A 15,553-nucleotide genomic window follows, 5' to 3' on the forward strand; every position below is an offset into this window, starting at 1 on the left:
CTGGCTGGCCCCGTTACGCTTTCAAAGTGTCTCCATCGTCAAGCTGTCCCCGACAACGCAATGGCAGTAGCCTGTTTCAACCGACAGTGAGGCACCAAGAGTTTCCTCCTGAGTCTAGAAGTTTGAATGCTCTTTTCCAGGGGGGGAAGGGGGAAACATCTGGTGGCCTTGTCCGCTGCCCATCTGGCAGGTGTTGACAGCGTTAAGGCAGAGTTTCTAAGTCGGCGGACTCTGGACCCAGGAGAATGGTCCCTGTGCTGGAGTGCGTTCAATTCCATAGTTCGGCAATGAGGCTGTCTAACCTTTTGATGGCGTCCGCCAGGAACAGGAAGGCGGACAGGTTCTTCAGCTGCCGCAAAGAGGTCGGCAGTGAAGGGTTGGACACACTGGTGCAGCCTTGGCCTCAGGGGGAGCTTCTCTGTCCTCCCCCCATGGACTATGTTAGGGTGCGTTCTGCACAGGGTGGCAGCAACCTAGAAGACCGTGGTACGCAGACCTGGTGCGGTTGAGCATAGAGAGGGGTCTTTGCCTTCCCTGTCATCCATGTCTACTCGCGCAGGGTCGCATAGTGCTCCAAGATCCGGGCTGCTTTGGTTTTATGGCTTGGCTCTTGAGCGTGCGGAGTTGACAGCCAGGGGCTATTCATCTGAGGTCCTCGCTACATTCCTCCAGAGTGTGCGCAAATCCACTGTATCGGCCTATGCAAAAGCCTGGCAGTGTTTCCTGGCTTGGTGTAAGAGGGTTCAGGTGAATCCCTCAGCCCCTTCAGTGGCGCAGGTCCTGGACTTCTTGCAAGCTGGCATCAGGAAGGGGCTTGCGGTTTCTTTGTTATGTGTTCAGATTGTGAGCCTCTCATGCTTGGGTCCTGCTGCTCTCGGGTTCACTGGCATCTCCCCCGGACGTTGTCCGCTTCTTGCGGGGGGGGGGGGTGAGGCTGCGGCCTCCTTTGCGGCTGCCTTGTCCAACATGGAGTTTGAACCTGGTTCTCCACTGGCTGGCTCGTCCGCCCTATGAACCCTGGATCAGATCTCTCTGAAAGATCTCACCATTAAGACTGTTTTCCTTGTAGCGGTCACTTCTGCATGTAGGGTATTGGAGCTCCAAGCTCTTTCATGCAGAGATCCTTTTCTCCGCATCACAGATTCTGCAGTCATCTTGTGGACCGTGCCTTCCTTTTTTCTGAAGGTGGTTTCAGCGTTCCACGTGAATCAGGAAGCTCAGCTGCCCGCTTTTGTTTCATCGGGCTCCAAGTCCAGGGAATGTATTTTATGGTCCCTGGATTTGAGGCGCCTCCTTCTGAGATACCTGGAGGCCACAAAAGAAAGAAGATTAGCAGAGGTAAGAAACCTTCCCAATTCTTTATTCATTTTTAAAAACTTACAATAAATGTAACAGCATATATAACATTTTAAACTCAAATACAACACTTAATATCAGAATTTATCCCCCCTCCCCCCTAATCAATAACATTCTTTAAATTCAAGAAAACCTACCATAAACCCCATTCCTATATACCTTACTTTAATAATCAAACAAAAAAAAACCCTCCCCCCACCTTGGACATGCATATTTAAGGGGAAAAATAATATTCAATCATTACAATATTTTGTTAATGGCTCCCAAATCTCCTGAAATTTTCTAAAATCTTTCATTCCAGTCATGGTTCTCCATGAATCACATCTTTGTGACCGCCACTGAAGTCTTCCCCCCTGCCGAGTCCCTCAATAATGTAACTTCTGGATTCGCAAGGCAAGAAGTTACATCAGGGAGGGACTTAGCAGAGGGAAGACTCTGTGCAGGCCTTTGAAGATTGTTCTCAGTGGTGGTTGAGGCTAAAGGTAAATTTAGCATGGGCCTAGAGGAGTTGAGGAGGAATGTTTAGGTGTGTCAACTTTCATGGGGGGGGTTTAGGGGGGGCGATGGCTGCTGGACTCAACAAAGATGCCGACCCGGGTACAATTTTTTTTTTCTTAACCTGGGGATCGACCTTTTACCGCTCCAACAGGGCGTTTAATAGTCTTGTTCCTGTTCCAACAGTAGACGGCCCAGTATTTTTCCCAATCCTGCGGAAGAGTTATGGCCAGTAGGAAAAAGGAGGTATTGATGCCCCTGCATAAGACTTTGGTGAAACCTCATTTATAATATTGTGTACAGTTCTTTAGGCCGCACCTTCAAAAAGATATAAAAAGGATGGAGTCGGTCCAGAGGAAGGCTACTAAAATGGTGTGTGGTTTTTGTGAGAAGCCATATGGGGACAGAGTTAAAGATCTCAATCTGTATACTTTGGAGGAAAGGCGGAAGAGGAGAGATATGATAGACATCTAAATATCTACGTGATGCGCATGAGTTGAGTCTCATTTGAAAGGAAACTGTGTAATGAGAGGGCATAGGATGAAGTTAAGAGGTGATAGGCTCTGGAGTAATCTAAGGAAATACTTTTTTTACAGAAAGGGTGATAGATGCATGAAACAGTCTCCCAGAAGGAGGTGATGGAGACAGATATTGTGTCTGAATTCAAAAGGGCCTGGGATAAGCAAGTGGGATCTCTCGGAGAAAGAGATAATGGTTACTGCAGATGGGCAGACTAGATGGGCCATTTGGCCTTTATCTGCCATCATGTTTCTATGTCACCGTCGTTGATCTCTTTTCCAGATGACTTGTGGGCCCATTCATCAAGGACCTACCTTCCATAAAAACAAGAATAACGGAGCATGATGTTCAGAGTGGTCATTCCTCCTGTGGTACATGTACCATTTGTAAACATTGCATTGAAACTAAAGAATATATACATCCAGTTAATAAGAAGAAAAGAAATCTTGAAAGAAAAAACAAATTGCAATACGTCCTTCTTGCTCGATGCTGTTATCTGCCCATGCAACTTATGGTACATATTGGCCGGCGAAAAGGATGATCAAAACAAGGGTGATAGAGCATAGAAGTTGAATTAGCAGACATATTGAGTCAGCACCTTTGTTAAACACTGGATACAAAATAACCATACTATTACTGACCTAAAATTCTTTGTAATCAAAGTGATTAAACAAAATAGTTTTTATGAATGTTTATTTAATTTGGTTTTTTGAGGATGATGATATAATTGTATATTTCTCTCACATTTTACATTTTCTGGACTCCTGAGGCAGGCCCTTGTGGGCCAAAACATGATGGTGTTGAGTCAATCACAATTAAAGAGACTGAGCACCAATTAGTCATCTTTGTTGTGTTGTTGGCCATTTTCCCAGAGGACATTTGGGGGCTGTTGACTTTTTGTCATCTTCATTCCTTTTGTGAAGCATCACCAATTGGGTCTGTGGACCAAAGGTGGTAATGCTTTTGGCAGAGTGATTATTCAGGGAGCCTTATCTTCTGCCTACCTGGATGTAGGAGCTTTTATACTCCTATTGGTGTGGATTTCTCTAACTGAACAATAAGGAAGATGAAATTTATTTTTGCCTGACAGTTTGCTTTCCTTGAGTCCCACTAGATCAGTCCAGCATCCTGCTCTGGAAGACTAGGGGTTTGGGGAGTACTATTCTTATTGTTGGATTGTGGTTCTGTGCTAAGTTCTCTAAGAGCTCCATTTTAATAGCAGACTTGTTTAATGTTGTTGAGTTCTGGTTATTTGAAGAGGCTTTGGAGGATGCTGTAGAGTTACTTTTGTATGGGTTTTGCTAGATTTATACAGACTAGCTCAAGTTGCACCTGCTATTATACTGGTGATACCACTGGAAACCATGTTCTTCATTTTCTGTAACTCATTGGTGTGGCTTGGTCTAGTGCAGTGTCCCACAAACTTTCTCGAGTTGCAACACATTAAACGTAGTGGCCGCGGCTTGAGACACTCAGAAGTATGTGGACATACCGTGATGACGTCACGCACATGCATGAAGGCCCTCCTCCCAAGTGTGTCGTGGCACACCTGAAATCTCAGGAGGCAGACAGTTTGTAATACCCTGGTCTAGTGAAACTGAGAAACATAAGGAAAAAAACAGAGAAAAATAAAGACCTTATGGCCTATTTAGTTTGCCTGTCCATGCCAAGGTATATCAAGAAAAGGAGATTAGATAGTAATAAATGTCACCATTTGGACTGGATTGAAGGAAAGACAGTTACTAGGTAAGTAAGTACTCATTGGCTACAAAATATATCAAAAATTCAAGGGAGTGCTGCAGCTTCTTTGGCTGCAAAGAATACCAAAGCATTAAGCAAAAAGATTTGAATCTTCAGGCTAGAGAGTTAGCCCAGTCCCCGCTCTGTCTCTGTCAGAGGACTTATCAGTTCATTCATTCATGAAAACATTGTGCTAAATTTCAACTAGCTGGTGCCAGAATAGCTATATAATTAGAGATTTGGGAGCAGTACTGGGTTTTTCCTTTTTTTTTTTTTTTTTTTTTTTAACACTGTTTAAATCCATGTTTGCAGTTCATGTGTAATCTCCATCTTACTGTCTAAAGCAGGAAAGGTGGTTTGGGGTTGGTTTTTTTTTTGGGTTTTTTTTTTTAATGAATCTGGGATGAGTCCAGTGCTTTGTCAGTTAGAGAGACATGGTAAAGGTCCATTTGCAGTACTCGTGAAACATCTGTATCTAATATAATCTAAAACTTAGTTTTGTAGACCGAGTCATCAACCAAATGGAGCTCGACTTGATTAACAGTAAAGAACAACATAATACAGAAGAACAAAAGAAGGAAATTAAAATGGTTAGTTTCCAAAATGTTTAGCAAACAAAAAAGTCTTCAGAGCTTTCCAGAATAAAATGAAGGGTCCTGAACTCCCTAATGTAAGTGGTAAATTATTCCAAAGCTCTGTCAGTTTGAAAACGAAAGAGTAGCTGAGTTTCCTGATAGATCTATTTTTACCTCTAAGGGAAGGAAGGAAATGTAAGTTTTAATTTTTGAGAACTTCTAGCGAGATGAGATCTGTGCACATTCCAGTCTAAAGGAACAAGAGTAATAAAAATGCCAAATAAGATCTTAAATGCGATACAAATGCATTTAAAGTGAATTCTAAGATACACTGGAAGCCAATGTAATTCTTTAAGCAATGGAGTTATGTGATCAAACTTACTCTTACCAAAAATAAGCTTAGTAGCAGTATTCTATATCAGCTGAAGTCTCTGCAAACTGACCTTTGAAAGACCCAGGTACATTGAATTGCAATAATCCAGCCTTAACAGAATGAATGATTGAACCAAAACAGAGAAGTGTTGCTGATGAAAAAGCGCTCTTACTCTTCTCAAAACGCAGAGGCTGAAAAAACACTTTTTTACAAGTATCTCTGCTTAGTTGTAATACTGGTTGTGAATTGTGTTGACATGGTTTATTTCCCATAATAGGCGAGCTGAAGTAACGCTGGATGGTGTTTGGCCAATGGATAAAACCACTCGTTGCTTGATTAAAAGTCCAGAGCGACTTTCAGAGATGTCCTATGAAAGCAGACTGGAGGCCGTCTCTCGAAAGCAGGGGGCCTGCTTCAAAGAATACCGTCCTGAGACGGGCTCTTGGGTGTTCAAGGTAATGATAATTGCATGCTGGCTATCTACAAAGTAATACATTGCCTCCTTGAAGAGGACTTAAGGGTCCTAAGTGTACTTTTACTGGTAATAACCATTCAAAGGTAATGGAGTACAGTTCAGATTTTTCATAGGTTTGGTGGAAGTTGCCCTGTCTCTTTGACAGGCATTAAAATTCACAGGAGAACAGAACATATCCTGAAGCACTTGGTGTCTTCTCTAAATATCCTGTATACTACCATCAACAGTACACTAGTTGCATACATCTTAGTAAATAAGGTGATTCATTCAGAGTCAGAAAATTATCTGGGAGGTGTTTTCTATTTTGGTTTTGTGCAGGTTTCCTAAGAACTTTTTGGTAGGTTTATTTTTAAATGGAATTAAATTGGTGGGTAATGGATCATTCTTCCCGGTTTAAAAGGTGGTTGCTTCTGTAAGAAAATTGTCTTGGAATCTCTCCTTGAGTTGGTATATATTTGCTGAATGAATGGGATTCTCCCTGAATGGCTTACTAAAAGCACAAGTTCAAGGTGTGTGCAGCATGGTGTTTATACATTATAGATAGGGAAAACTTGTGCAGAGTCCACTTTACAATTTCTGTTCTGATAGTTTTGTGTACTGTTGATATAGGAAGTCTGAGGCTGTGAAAAGCAAAAACGGGACGACCCAATGTTCCACAGAAAAAAGAACAATCCAACAACAAAACTAATGCTAATCTATGTTTTAATCATATCCATCCATGGCTTTTATCAAGTTTCAAGTTTTTACAAGAGGAGAGGGTTGTTTTGTTTAAAAAAGATGGATTTAGGGTTTGGTTTGGTTGTTTCAACAATGTCTAGCAGCCAAATGCATCTTTAAAAAGAAAGCATTTTAACTGACTCTTAAATCTGTCAATATTTCTTTCCTCCCTTAAGTAGATTGGTAAGGAATTCCACAATTGGGGGGGCCACGACGGAAAAAATGTATTGATGGTTTTAAGTGATGGAACGGTTAGCAAATGTTGGTCATTAGACTGAAGAATTCTAGTGGAGTCGTAGGGAATTAGAATGCTGTCGATGAAAGCTGGAGACTTAGAGAGTTGGGTCTTAAATGATAACAGACATATTTTGTAAATTATTCTATGCAATACTGGGAGCCAGTGAGATTTTTTAAGAAGCAGTGAGACATGGTCAAACATTTTACATTCATGATCATTTTAATAGAAGCATTTTGAAATAGCTGTAAATGCCTGATCTCATTTTGAGTAATACCCTTGAATAAGGCGTTACAGTAATCAATTTTAGAAATGATCAGTGAATGTATTAGTATATTTAGGGATTTTGCTTCTAACCATTTGGAAATTGAACGAATTTGCCGTATACAAAATGTTGATTTAACTATACTGCTGATATGATCATGGTAGGACAGTTTCTGATCGAATGACCCCTAGAATTTTGATAGTAGTGACTGCCTGAAGAGTAGCACATGTAAGAGTAATGGGGCGGTTGAATTTTAGGCCTTCTTTCTATGGAAAAAGCATTACATTTGATTTGGAAATGTTGAGAGAAAGTCATGTGGTTTTCTACATCCATGTTTGTTCGCCCATGTCTTGATTGAATTTACCCATACCTACTATATGTCAGCAGGAGCACTTTTAATGTTAAATCATTTTTAGATTTTGATATTCATTTATGTATCCCTACTCGTGTCTAATGGCATTTTTACTTGGCATGTGTATTATCAGTGACTGTTTATGTACCCTTTGGTTGTTATACTACAGGTGTTTTATTATATTTGTAACATAAATTTGTTTTGTATAAGTATTAATCCCCAAAAACATATAAATGAGAGAGAAAATCTATATGAAAAGAATAACTAAATTGTCAAAAATATATAAATTGCAAAACAAGAGAATTTAGATAAATACTTGTAAATAAAAAAATCAGTATGTAAAAATTAAATTTAGGGCTCCTTTTATGAAGCCGTGTTAGCGGCTTTATCACACGCACCTTTTTAGCATGCACGAACCCTCGCACTAGCCTAAAAACTACTGTCTGCTCAGAGGAGGTGGTAGTGGCTAGCGTGGCTGTCAAATTAGCGCACGCCATTACGCGCGTTAAACCGCTAACGCGGCTTCGTAAAAGGAACCCTAAATGTGTGCTCTGTGAAATCAACATCAGAAATGCCACTGGAAGGCTGAAAAGATGTTTTAACTTTTACATCATAGCACATGTCCTCCCTACCTCCATCTAACAAACGTATTGTGACAGGGAAGCTCCTGTCACAGTAAAAACTACTGCTAAAACTCCCCAGAATGCAGCACAGGGCTCTGTAAAACCCGGCATGGAGCCAGGACAGCTGGCTCAGCCAAAAGAATGCAAGCCCAGGCAGGTTCCAGCACAGCTGAAGAGCCAATTAAGGAAGGCTCTGAAAACCACTAATTTTCCCTATCACTCCTTTTCAGAGGTCAGGGAGAAACCTGAGACCAATATAGAGAGGGGTGGAGTCAGACCCAGGAGATTGCCTTATAGGCAGGGTCAGTTTACAGACGAGGGGAAGGAGGAGAGGAGGAAGCAAGAGAGAGAGGATGAATCCCAGCATGAGCGTATGGCAGGAAGCCAGCACCTAAGGAAAGGTGGCACAGCACTTGGGAGGTACAGTGACTGGCAACTTAAACCCCAGAGAGAAGGGCTGAGAAATTATCCCCAGGGAAAGGCTGCAAGTATTTTGGCAGACTTGCAGAGAGGGGGATGGGCAGCACAACCTGAGAAAAGTAAGGAAACTTTGAGCCAAGGTTCCCATGAGGGTGAATGGGAAATGTGCAGTGTCCTGAGTAGTGATATGAGTGAAGAGGACATGGACCTGGGGGAATACAATATGTGAGAGTCCTCAGCTAAGCTCCTGAAGAACGTTCCCTCATTGTATGTGTTTCACCCGACAGCCAGAGCAGTGCTGGCAAAGCTAATGAGGTGAGAACAACGTGTTAAGCAGATAAAGAGAGCTGAGAGAAGCCGTGCTCAGCTAGAGAAGCTAAAAGGTGTTAAAGGTCCAGAGAGATCAATAAATCCCAGTGGGGAATACAAGCCAAGGAAGGCAATGAATTGATAATATTTTGATGTGATACTAATTTTTGCTGTTGATAAGGAGGTGCAATCCAGCTCCTCATTAAAACACCTGAACTGGAATATCATAGTGTGCAGGAGGCACCTAGAGGACTGTAACCAACCAAGGTGAATGTTTTTCTTTTTGCTTATGTTTTCTTTTCTGTATACTTTGGGACTGTAATAAAACCTGGTACTATTTTCCAAGGAATCCGGTATCCGGGTCTTCCTTTCACTACCATATAAAAGGCGTACTAAAAATCTTACTTGTGGCCCGGACCGTAGTTTCCCACCTACTCGGGGACGGGCCCGGCCACAGTATACTGTATATGTGCAGTGTTGAAAGATAAGAGAAATACTTATCTCAGCTGTTTTTCCACTGTCCTAATCAGGAAGGCAATAATCAAAGTGCCATGGCGCCCTATATCAGCAGGCAAGCAAGTCCATGTGTTCCCATATCCCCAAATATTCTTTGTGAAAAAACTCAAAATCACATCAAAACTAATCCATATATGCTCCACATCCACAACAGTAAAATCCAAAACAAATGCAAACTACTTACTCGACACAGATTGTGTTTCAAACTGTTCTTTCTCAAGAGGAAGAATCCAAAGCTGAAAATGAAAAACACAGCAAAAAATCAGCACAAAACTCAAAAACTTTTGTCTTACTTGAATCAAAAATCATTCAAAAGCAAAATGCAAAAACAGCTAACGACTTTCTTACTGGGTCAGAGAAAGAAGACCACAAACTCAGTGGGACCACACTCGCCAGGCAAAACCACGTGATGTGAAAAGGGAGCACAGACCTTTAAGTTGTCAAAATCATGACATGTGTTCCACAACTGCAAACAGAACAGGGTTCAAAAAAGAAACCCAAAACGTGTTGTTATTGTTAGCGGGGTACAAGCCACTCAATCTCTCTATTGAGATCTTGTGGAATAACAGTGCCCCAGTCAAAAATCAATTGCTGCTGTCACTCCCATTCATAGAACAAAACTGTTTTAAAACACAAAACTTCAAATCAGATAGAGTGATTATCTTGACTTCAATGTTCAACTAAAGGGGACTCAAATAAAGCTGAAGTATAAGTATTACACATACACACCCATGTATCTGTATAGTTATATTTTTATATATGCTCATTGGTAATGTTCATTATGACTGTGGTTCAAAATTGAAAATCAGTGTGTCTCGTATGTCTTTTAACATCTTCTTTATCCATCATGATCATACATATCAATATGTACTAGTAATCCTTAAATGTTCTAAGTACCCATTTTAATATTTAGCAACACTTAATATCTATTTTTGTGGTTAAGACAGTCATCTATTTTTCCTACCTAGTAACCAGTCATGCCTTTAGGTATCGTTGCCATACAGCCTTTTTTGATTCAGTCTTCTGGTTTTTATAATCATCATTTTTATCTTTAACACGGAGGTTTTCAACTTTTTTATTATTCATTCATTCATCTGTTATTAGGAATAGGGTTTACAAACGTGGTCCTACCCAGTAGCCAGTTATGCCTTAAGGTTTGCAATTCTTTATCATGCTTTGCATTTAGTTTTTATGGGCCAGCAGCACAAGTTATCTCGTTGCAATGCCCCGATATAAGGCATGGTCTTATGTCTCTCCTTCCCTTTTTAGTCTGTACATATGCAGATATTAGATGGGGACAAGATGGGTTTAACCCTATTGTTTCTGTCTTTTAACCAGTTCTTAATCCAGAGTAGGACATTACTGGTTACATAGAAACATGATGGCAAATAAAGACTAAATGGCCCATCCAGTCTGCCCATCGCGTTTTGAGTCCCTGTCCTACACACAGCTTTTATGGATCAGTTTATTTCCGACTGGCATTTTTATCCACGTATCTTTACCCTAGGACCTCATAGGGACCCCTGAAGAAGACATTCTGTCAAAACACGGAACGTGTTGGGTCCAGGGTTCAAAGCTTTTCAACGGACGGCATCCTAGAGGTTTTTATGTGGTTTGCCAAGTTTTAATATTATTTTAATATTAATAAAATCCATCCTAGGAGCATCATTTCTCCATATTGTTTTTTGTTTCTTTATATTTGAACTAGAAAAACTTTGAAATTTCTTTGAGAATGGTTTTCAAGCAATGTGGAGCTAGGAATTTCACTTTTGACCTTTTTCAAATGTAGTAGTTGATTGCTGATATACGAATAATACTGCACATGGGTTATGCCTTTCTGTATTTGGTGGTTATTGCTAGGCACTCATTTGAGCAAGTTGAGACTGGCATTGATGCATTTGTATTTTACTGGAGGAGAGAGGTGGAGTAAATGTTTTTTTTAATTTGCTATACTGCTCTGTGACAATCACAGCAATTTACAGACTAAAAGGACTTCAAAATCAATGACAGAAACCATTCTTATTCTCTCCAGATAAGTAACAGGAATCAGAAGAGCAAAAGAGTAGAATTGGTAGAAAATAAACCACCTCGTAACCCAGACAACTGAATACCAAATGCCTGTTTGAAAAAAAAAATGCTCTAAGGCCAGCCTGAACTTGGTCAAGGAGGGCTCTGAAATGAAATAGAACTCTCTGTGTTGTTTGATAATTTTGAATTTTCTTCCTTTGGCAGGTAGCACATTTTTCAAAGTATGGTCTACAAGATTCTGATGAGGAAGATGAAGAGCAGCCATCACAGGTGGATGCAAAGAAGCAAAAAATGGCCCCTGTGCTGCCAGTGGGACAACAGATTCAGCAGCCGATGGTTGTTGCAACCCCACCACCTCAGGTAGAATAAGGCCACTGCGGTTGACTGCAGCTTAGCGAAGAAATGGAATGCGTGCATTACAGATGTCGTTTCATCACACTGTGGGAAACTTCCACCATAACTGTACTCTTAGGGTAGAGTTTAAGGTGCATCTACACTCCTGAGGTTAAGAGTATCTACTAATCAAGTTCTTTTCACCTCTGTCCTCCTGTCCAGCCTACAGCTTGTGATATTTTCTTTATATACACTTAATTTCATTCTTATCTGAATGTAAGAAAATGACTATGTTCTGTGGTTCCCAGTAAGAAATCAGAATTTGACCCAATGGTTTGTCCTCAGGTTATATGCTGCTATTCATTAGGCTGGAGCAGAACTTGACGCCTGCTTTTAAGAGGTTTCATGGTGACCGGCCTAAGAAGGATACATCTAGAGGTGGCTGCATATTGCTTTTTGAAGAATTTGGTCTATGTAACAATGTGGTTTCTTCTGTTTTCTTGCACTGGAGAGGCTGAGCGTTAATCAGGTTACAGAGCCCAATGAGCTAGATGGAAACGGAGAAGGCAGAGGGCTTTGTACAAACAGCCATGTTGGCAGTGCTCAGACTTTAGTTCATGTGGCTGTTTCATTCATAAGTGGCTCTTTGTGAAGACAGCATCTAGTTTTAGGAAAAATAAGAATTATTTTTTTGAAAACTATACCTAGGAACTGTTAAAAGTATAGAAATGATGCCATTGGTATGACTTCAACTTAGCTCTAGAGAAGGAAAACATTTTAATCAAAGTATTTGGTGGGGATAGGGGGGAGGAAGTATATAACGAGCTACTATTATTTCTAAAGTCCTACCAGATGCACACAGCACTGTACAGAGTCACAAAGGAGACAGTCCCTGCTTGAGTGAGCTTACAAAACAAACAGGATGGCAGGGGTTATAGTTAGAGGGGGGATGGTTAAACTGCTGGCTAGAGTGGTGAGCAGAGGGCAGTAGGAAGGGAAGGGGTATGGCAGACGGACTCAGCTAGTTAATTCCAGGCATATGGGGCAGCAAGATGACAGGAAGTGGAGGAGAAGGGTGGAACAGAGTTCTCGGGGAGGTGGATAAAGAGAGGAGAGATACTGAGGGGCTGCAGAATGAACACACTTGTAGGTTAGTAATAGGAGTTTGAAGTATATGCGAAGGTGACTAGAAAGCCAGTGAAATGATTTGAGGAGGAGTGAGGTAAGTGTAGCGAGGGTGTGCAGAAAATAAGTTGTGCAGCAGCATTTCTACAGGCTAAGCATGAGGTGATGAGTGTGTGGACAAGGCTCGGAGAAGAAGGGGTGAATTGGGTGAAGTTGTAGCAATAGAAGCAAGTAATAAATTTGAAAATATTAGGTGTAACCTTACCCAGTACGGTGAGTCTAAACATATAAAAAATGGACCTCAGAATCCAGAGGATAGAACCCCCAGAATATGAAAATTCAGATACTATCACTGGTCCATTACCAGAAAACAAAGCCAGGGAGAAAAGTCTCTGGCTCCAAAACCGGGCTGAGAAATAACCAACACCTAATATTGAGGGGAAATTTCAAGAGAGGTCTGATAAAAAGCTTATACTAATTATAAGTACAGTGGTACCTCGGTTTACAAGTGCACCGGTTTGCAAGTGTTTTGCAAGACGAGCAAAACATTCGCAAAATCAGCGCCTCGGAAACCAAGCGTGCCTCAATTTACGAGTGCCCCCCCGCGATCCGGCACCCTTCCCCCCTGCGATCCAGCACCCCCCGCCGTGAATTGGCCCCCCTCCCTCCGCGACCTGAAGTCCCACAGACCCACCCGAACCCGCTTCTTTCAGCTCAGCCTCAGCACTGGCACCGGCATGTCCTATGCGTTGGTGCCAGTGCCCGAAGATCGGTCTCCTCTTCTGTGCTGGGCCTTGAGCATCTGCGCATGCTCAAGGCCTGTGAGTTCACATTCTTTCCGAGATCTCCGAGAATCTCAGAGAGAGCATGAACTCGCAGGCCTTGAGCATGTGCAGATGCTCAAGGCCCAGCACAGAAGAGGAGGCTGATCTTCGGGCACCGGCATCAACGCACAGGACATGCTGGTGCCGAGGCCAAGCTGAAATTAAGAAGCAGGTTCTGGTGGGTCTGGGAGACTTCAGGTCACGGCGGGGGGGGGGGGGGGGTACCGGATTGCGGCGAGGGGGGGGTCTTCGGGGGGGGGGATAGAGCAGCGCCGCTGGCCTCGGGGGGTGGGAACATATCAAAGTGAGTTTCCATTATTTCCTATGGGGAAACTCGCTTTGATATACGAGTATTTTGGTTTACGAGCATGCTTCTGGAACGAATTATGCTCGTAAACCAAGGTACCACTGTATGGCAAAAAAGAGAGACTACCTCTACATAACTGACTTATCTTGACAGGGCTGAGCTGTCCTTTTCGATCATCAAACGATGTTTGTAATCTGGGAAAAACCAGTAAACCGCCCTGGGGCACAAAAACCAGTTCCCAACAAGAGAATCTTTGTTTCGCATCCATCACTGCGTCAGTTCCAAATACTGCACTGCCTTTATGCGCCCCAGGGCGGTTTATTGGTTTTGCCCAGATTACAGACATCGTTTGATGATTGAAAAGTACAGCACCATCTAGTACAGCAAAGCCTGTCAAGATAAGTCAGAACCTGGCTTTGTTTTCCGGTAATGGACCAGTGATAGTATTTGAATTTTCATATTCTGGGAGTTCTATCCTCTGGATTCTGAGGTCCATTTTTTTAATGTGTTTAGATTCACCGTACTGGATAAGGTTACACCTAATATTTTCAAATTTATTACTTGTTAGTGTGAGTGTCTGTGCTGAAATTGTGGTAGAGATAGAAGCGACAGGCTTTAGCAATCTGTTGGATGTGGGTAGAAAATGAGAGGTCAGAGTCAAAGATAGCTCCAAGGTGATGCACAGAGGAGTCAGGAACGGTGACAGTATTATTTATAGAGACAGAGAACAGAGGGAGAGGAGCAGAGGGTTTAGGAGGAAAGAGGAGCAGTTTAGTCTTGGCCATGTTTAGTTTCAGGTGGAGATGGGCTATCCAGATAACAATATCAGCTGGACAGGCTGAGACTTTCTTGGATTTTAGGTGAAATCTCAGTCAGGTATAGAGTGGTAGATCTGGGAATCGGCATGGGAGGAGATTAAGGGATGAGGTGTAGAGAGAAAAGAGATGAGGCCTTATAGACTTGGCAGGGAAGCGCATTTAGAGTTTACAAAATGTTTTGGTCTATGTATACAGAGACGGAAAGCGCAATGTTGGATCATGTAACTTCCTTCATTCTGTGGAACACGTGCTGCCTTTTTATGAAGAATTCCCTTTCCCAAGACCACTAGGGTGTTACCAGTAACTTAGACAGTATTGAACACTACATGCATGAGTGTGATGGCCATAGAGTTCAGATTAATTTAGATTCATAAGGGCAGATGTAACCAATTGCGAGGGGACCTTCTAAAAAGTTGAAATGGTCATTTTCTCGGAATCCAACTGAGAAAGATGGAACTTAAAGAATGTTTTATCTGTGGGTTCAATTAGGTAAATAGAAATATATCATTTCATAAGAATATATGTAATTCATAGGAACTGCCTAGCAGGAGGCTGGAGGAGAACTGCCAGAGGTTTCAGGCTTGCCTATCCTTGCCAAATAGAAAGATGAAGCAAATAGGAAAAGCAGTCAGCTGATCTCACATGGCTGGAGTGCCAGGGGCAGTAAAACATTCCTATTTGCTCTAGGAGTAACTAGGTTTGCATGTATTTGCAGGCAGACTTTTAAAATGTTGAAATATTTCTATCTATGTAAGCTAACAGCACCATAAGCTCTTGCATAGAACTGAGAAGATTCTTAATAAACTAATAAACAATGTTACTGGGCGTGTAGTGTTAACCTGAATAATTTTAAGATATTTAAGATAAGAGCATTCAGTGGGACACATTTGGGTTCATAGCTGAATTACTTCTTGCTAGCTGCCTATGATAGGGTGATCATGTATAAAAGATTTAATTTTCTGACTATAAATCGCTGCTTCAGAGCATTAACCAGGGTAAGAGAGGTTTTTGAAGATGTTTAAATTTATCCCTTGCATGCATCTACATATGTGACCATCTCTGGGAAGGAATGACTAAAGTCATCAGAAACAAAATTTCAGACTGAAAAATCGGCCATTCTCAACATTTTGGATCTTCTACTTGTCACC

At 41.7% G+C, this 15,553-nt stretch overlaps 1 protein-coding gene across 6 annotated transcripts in view; it reads left to right on the plus strand.

The window, feature by feature from the left end:
- NUP98 (nucleoporin 98 and 96 precursor) overlaps nt 1–15,553 on the plus strand; it is a 330,912-nt gene that overhangs the window by 216,322 nt on the left and 99,037 nt on the right. For all 6 annotated transcript variants that reach the window (XM_033947374.1, XM_033947378.1, XM_033947379.1 and 3 more), the window contains 2 exons: nt 5,336–5,513; nt 11,203–11,358. In XM_033947374.1, coding sequence (XP_033803265.1) covers nt 5,336–5,513; nt 11,203–11,358 — 334 coding nt within the window. The remainder of the gene's footprint in view (nt 1–5,335; nt 5,514–11,202; nt 11,359–15,553) is intronic.

Source organism: Geotrypetes seraphini, chromosome 6, assembly GCF_902459505.1.
Source record: "Geotrypetes seraphini chromosome 6, aGeoSer1.1, whole genome shotgun sequence".
Classification (NCBI taxonomy): Eukaryota; Metazoa; Chordata; class Amphibia; order Gymnophiona; family Dermophiidae; genus Geotrypetes; species Geotrypetes seraphini.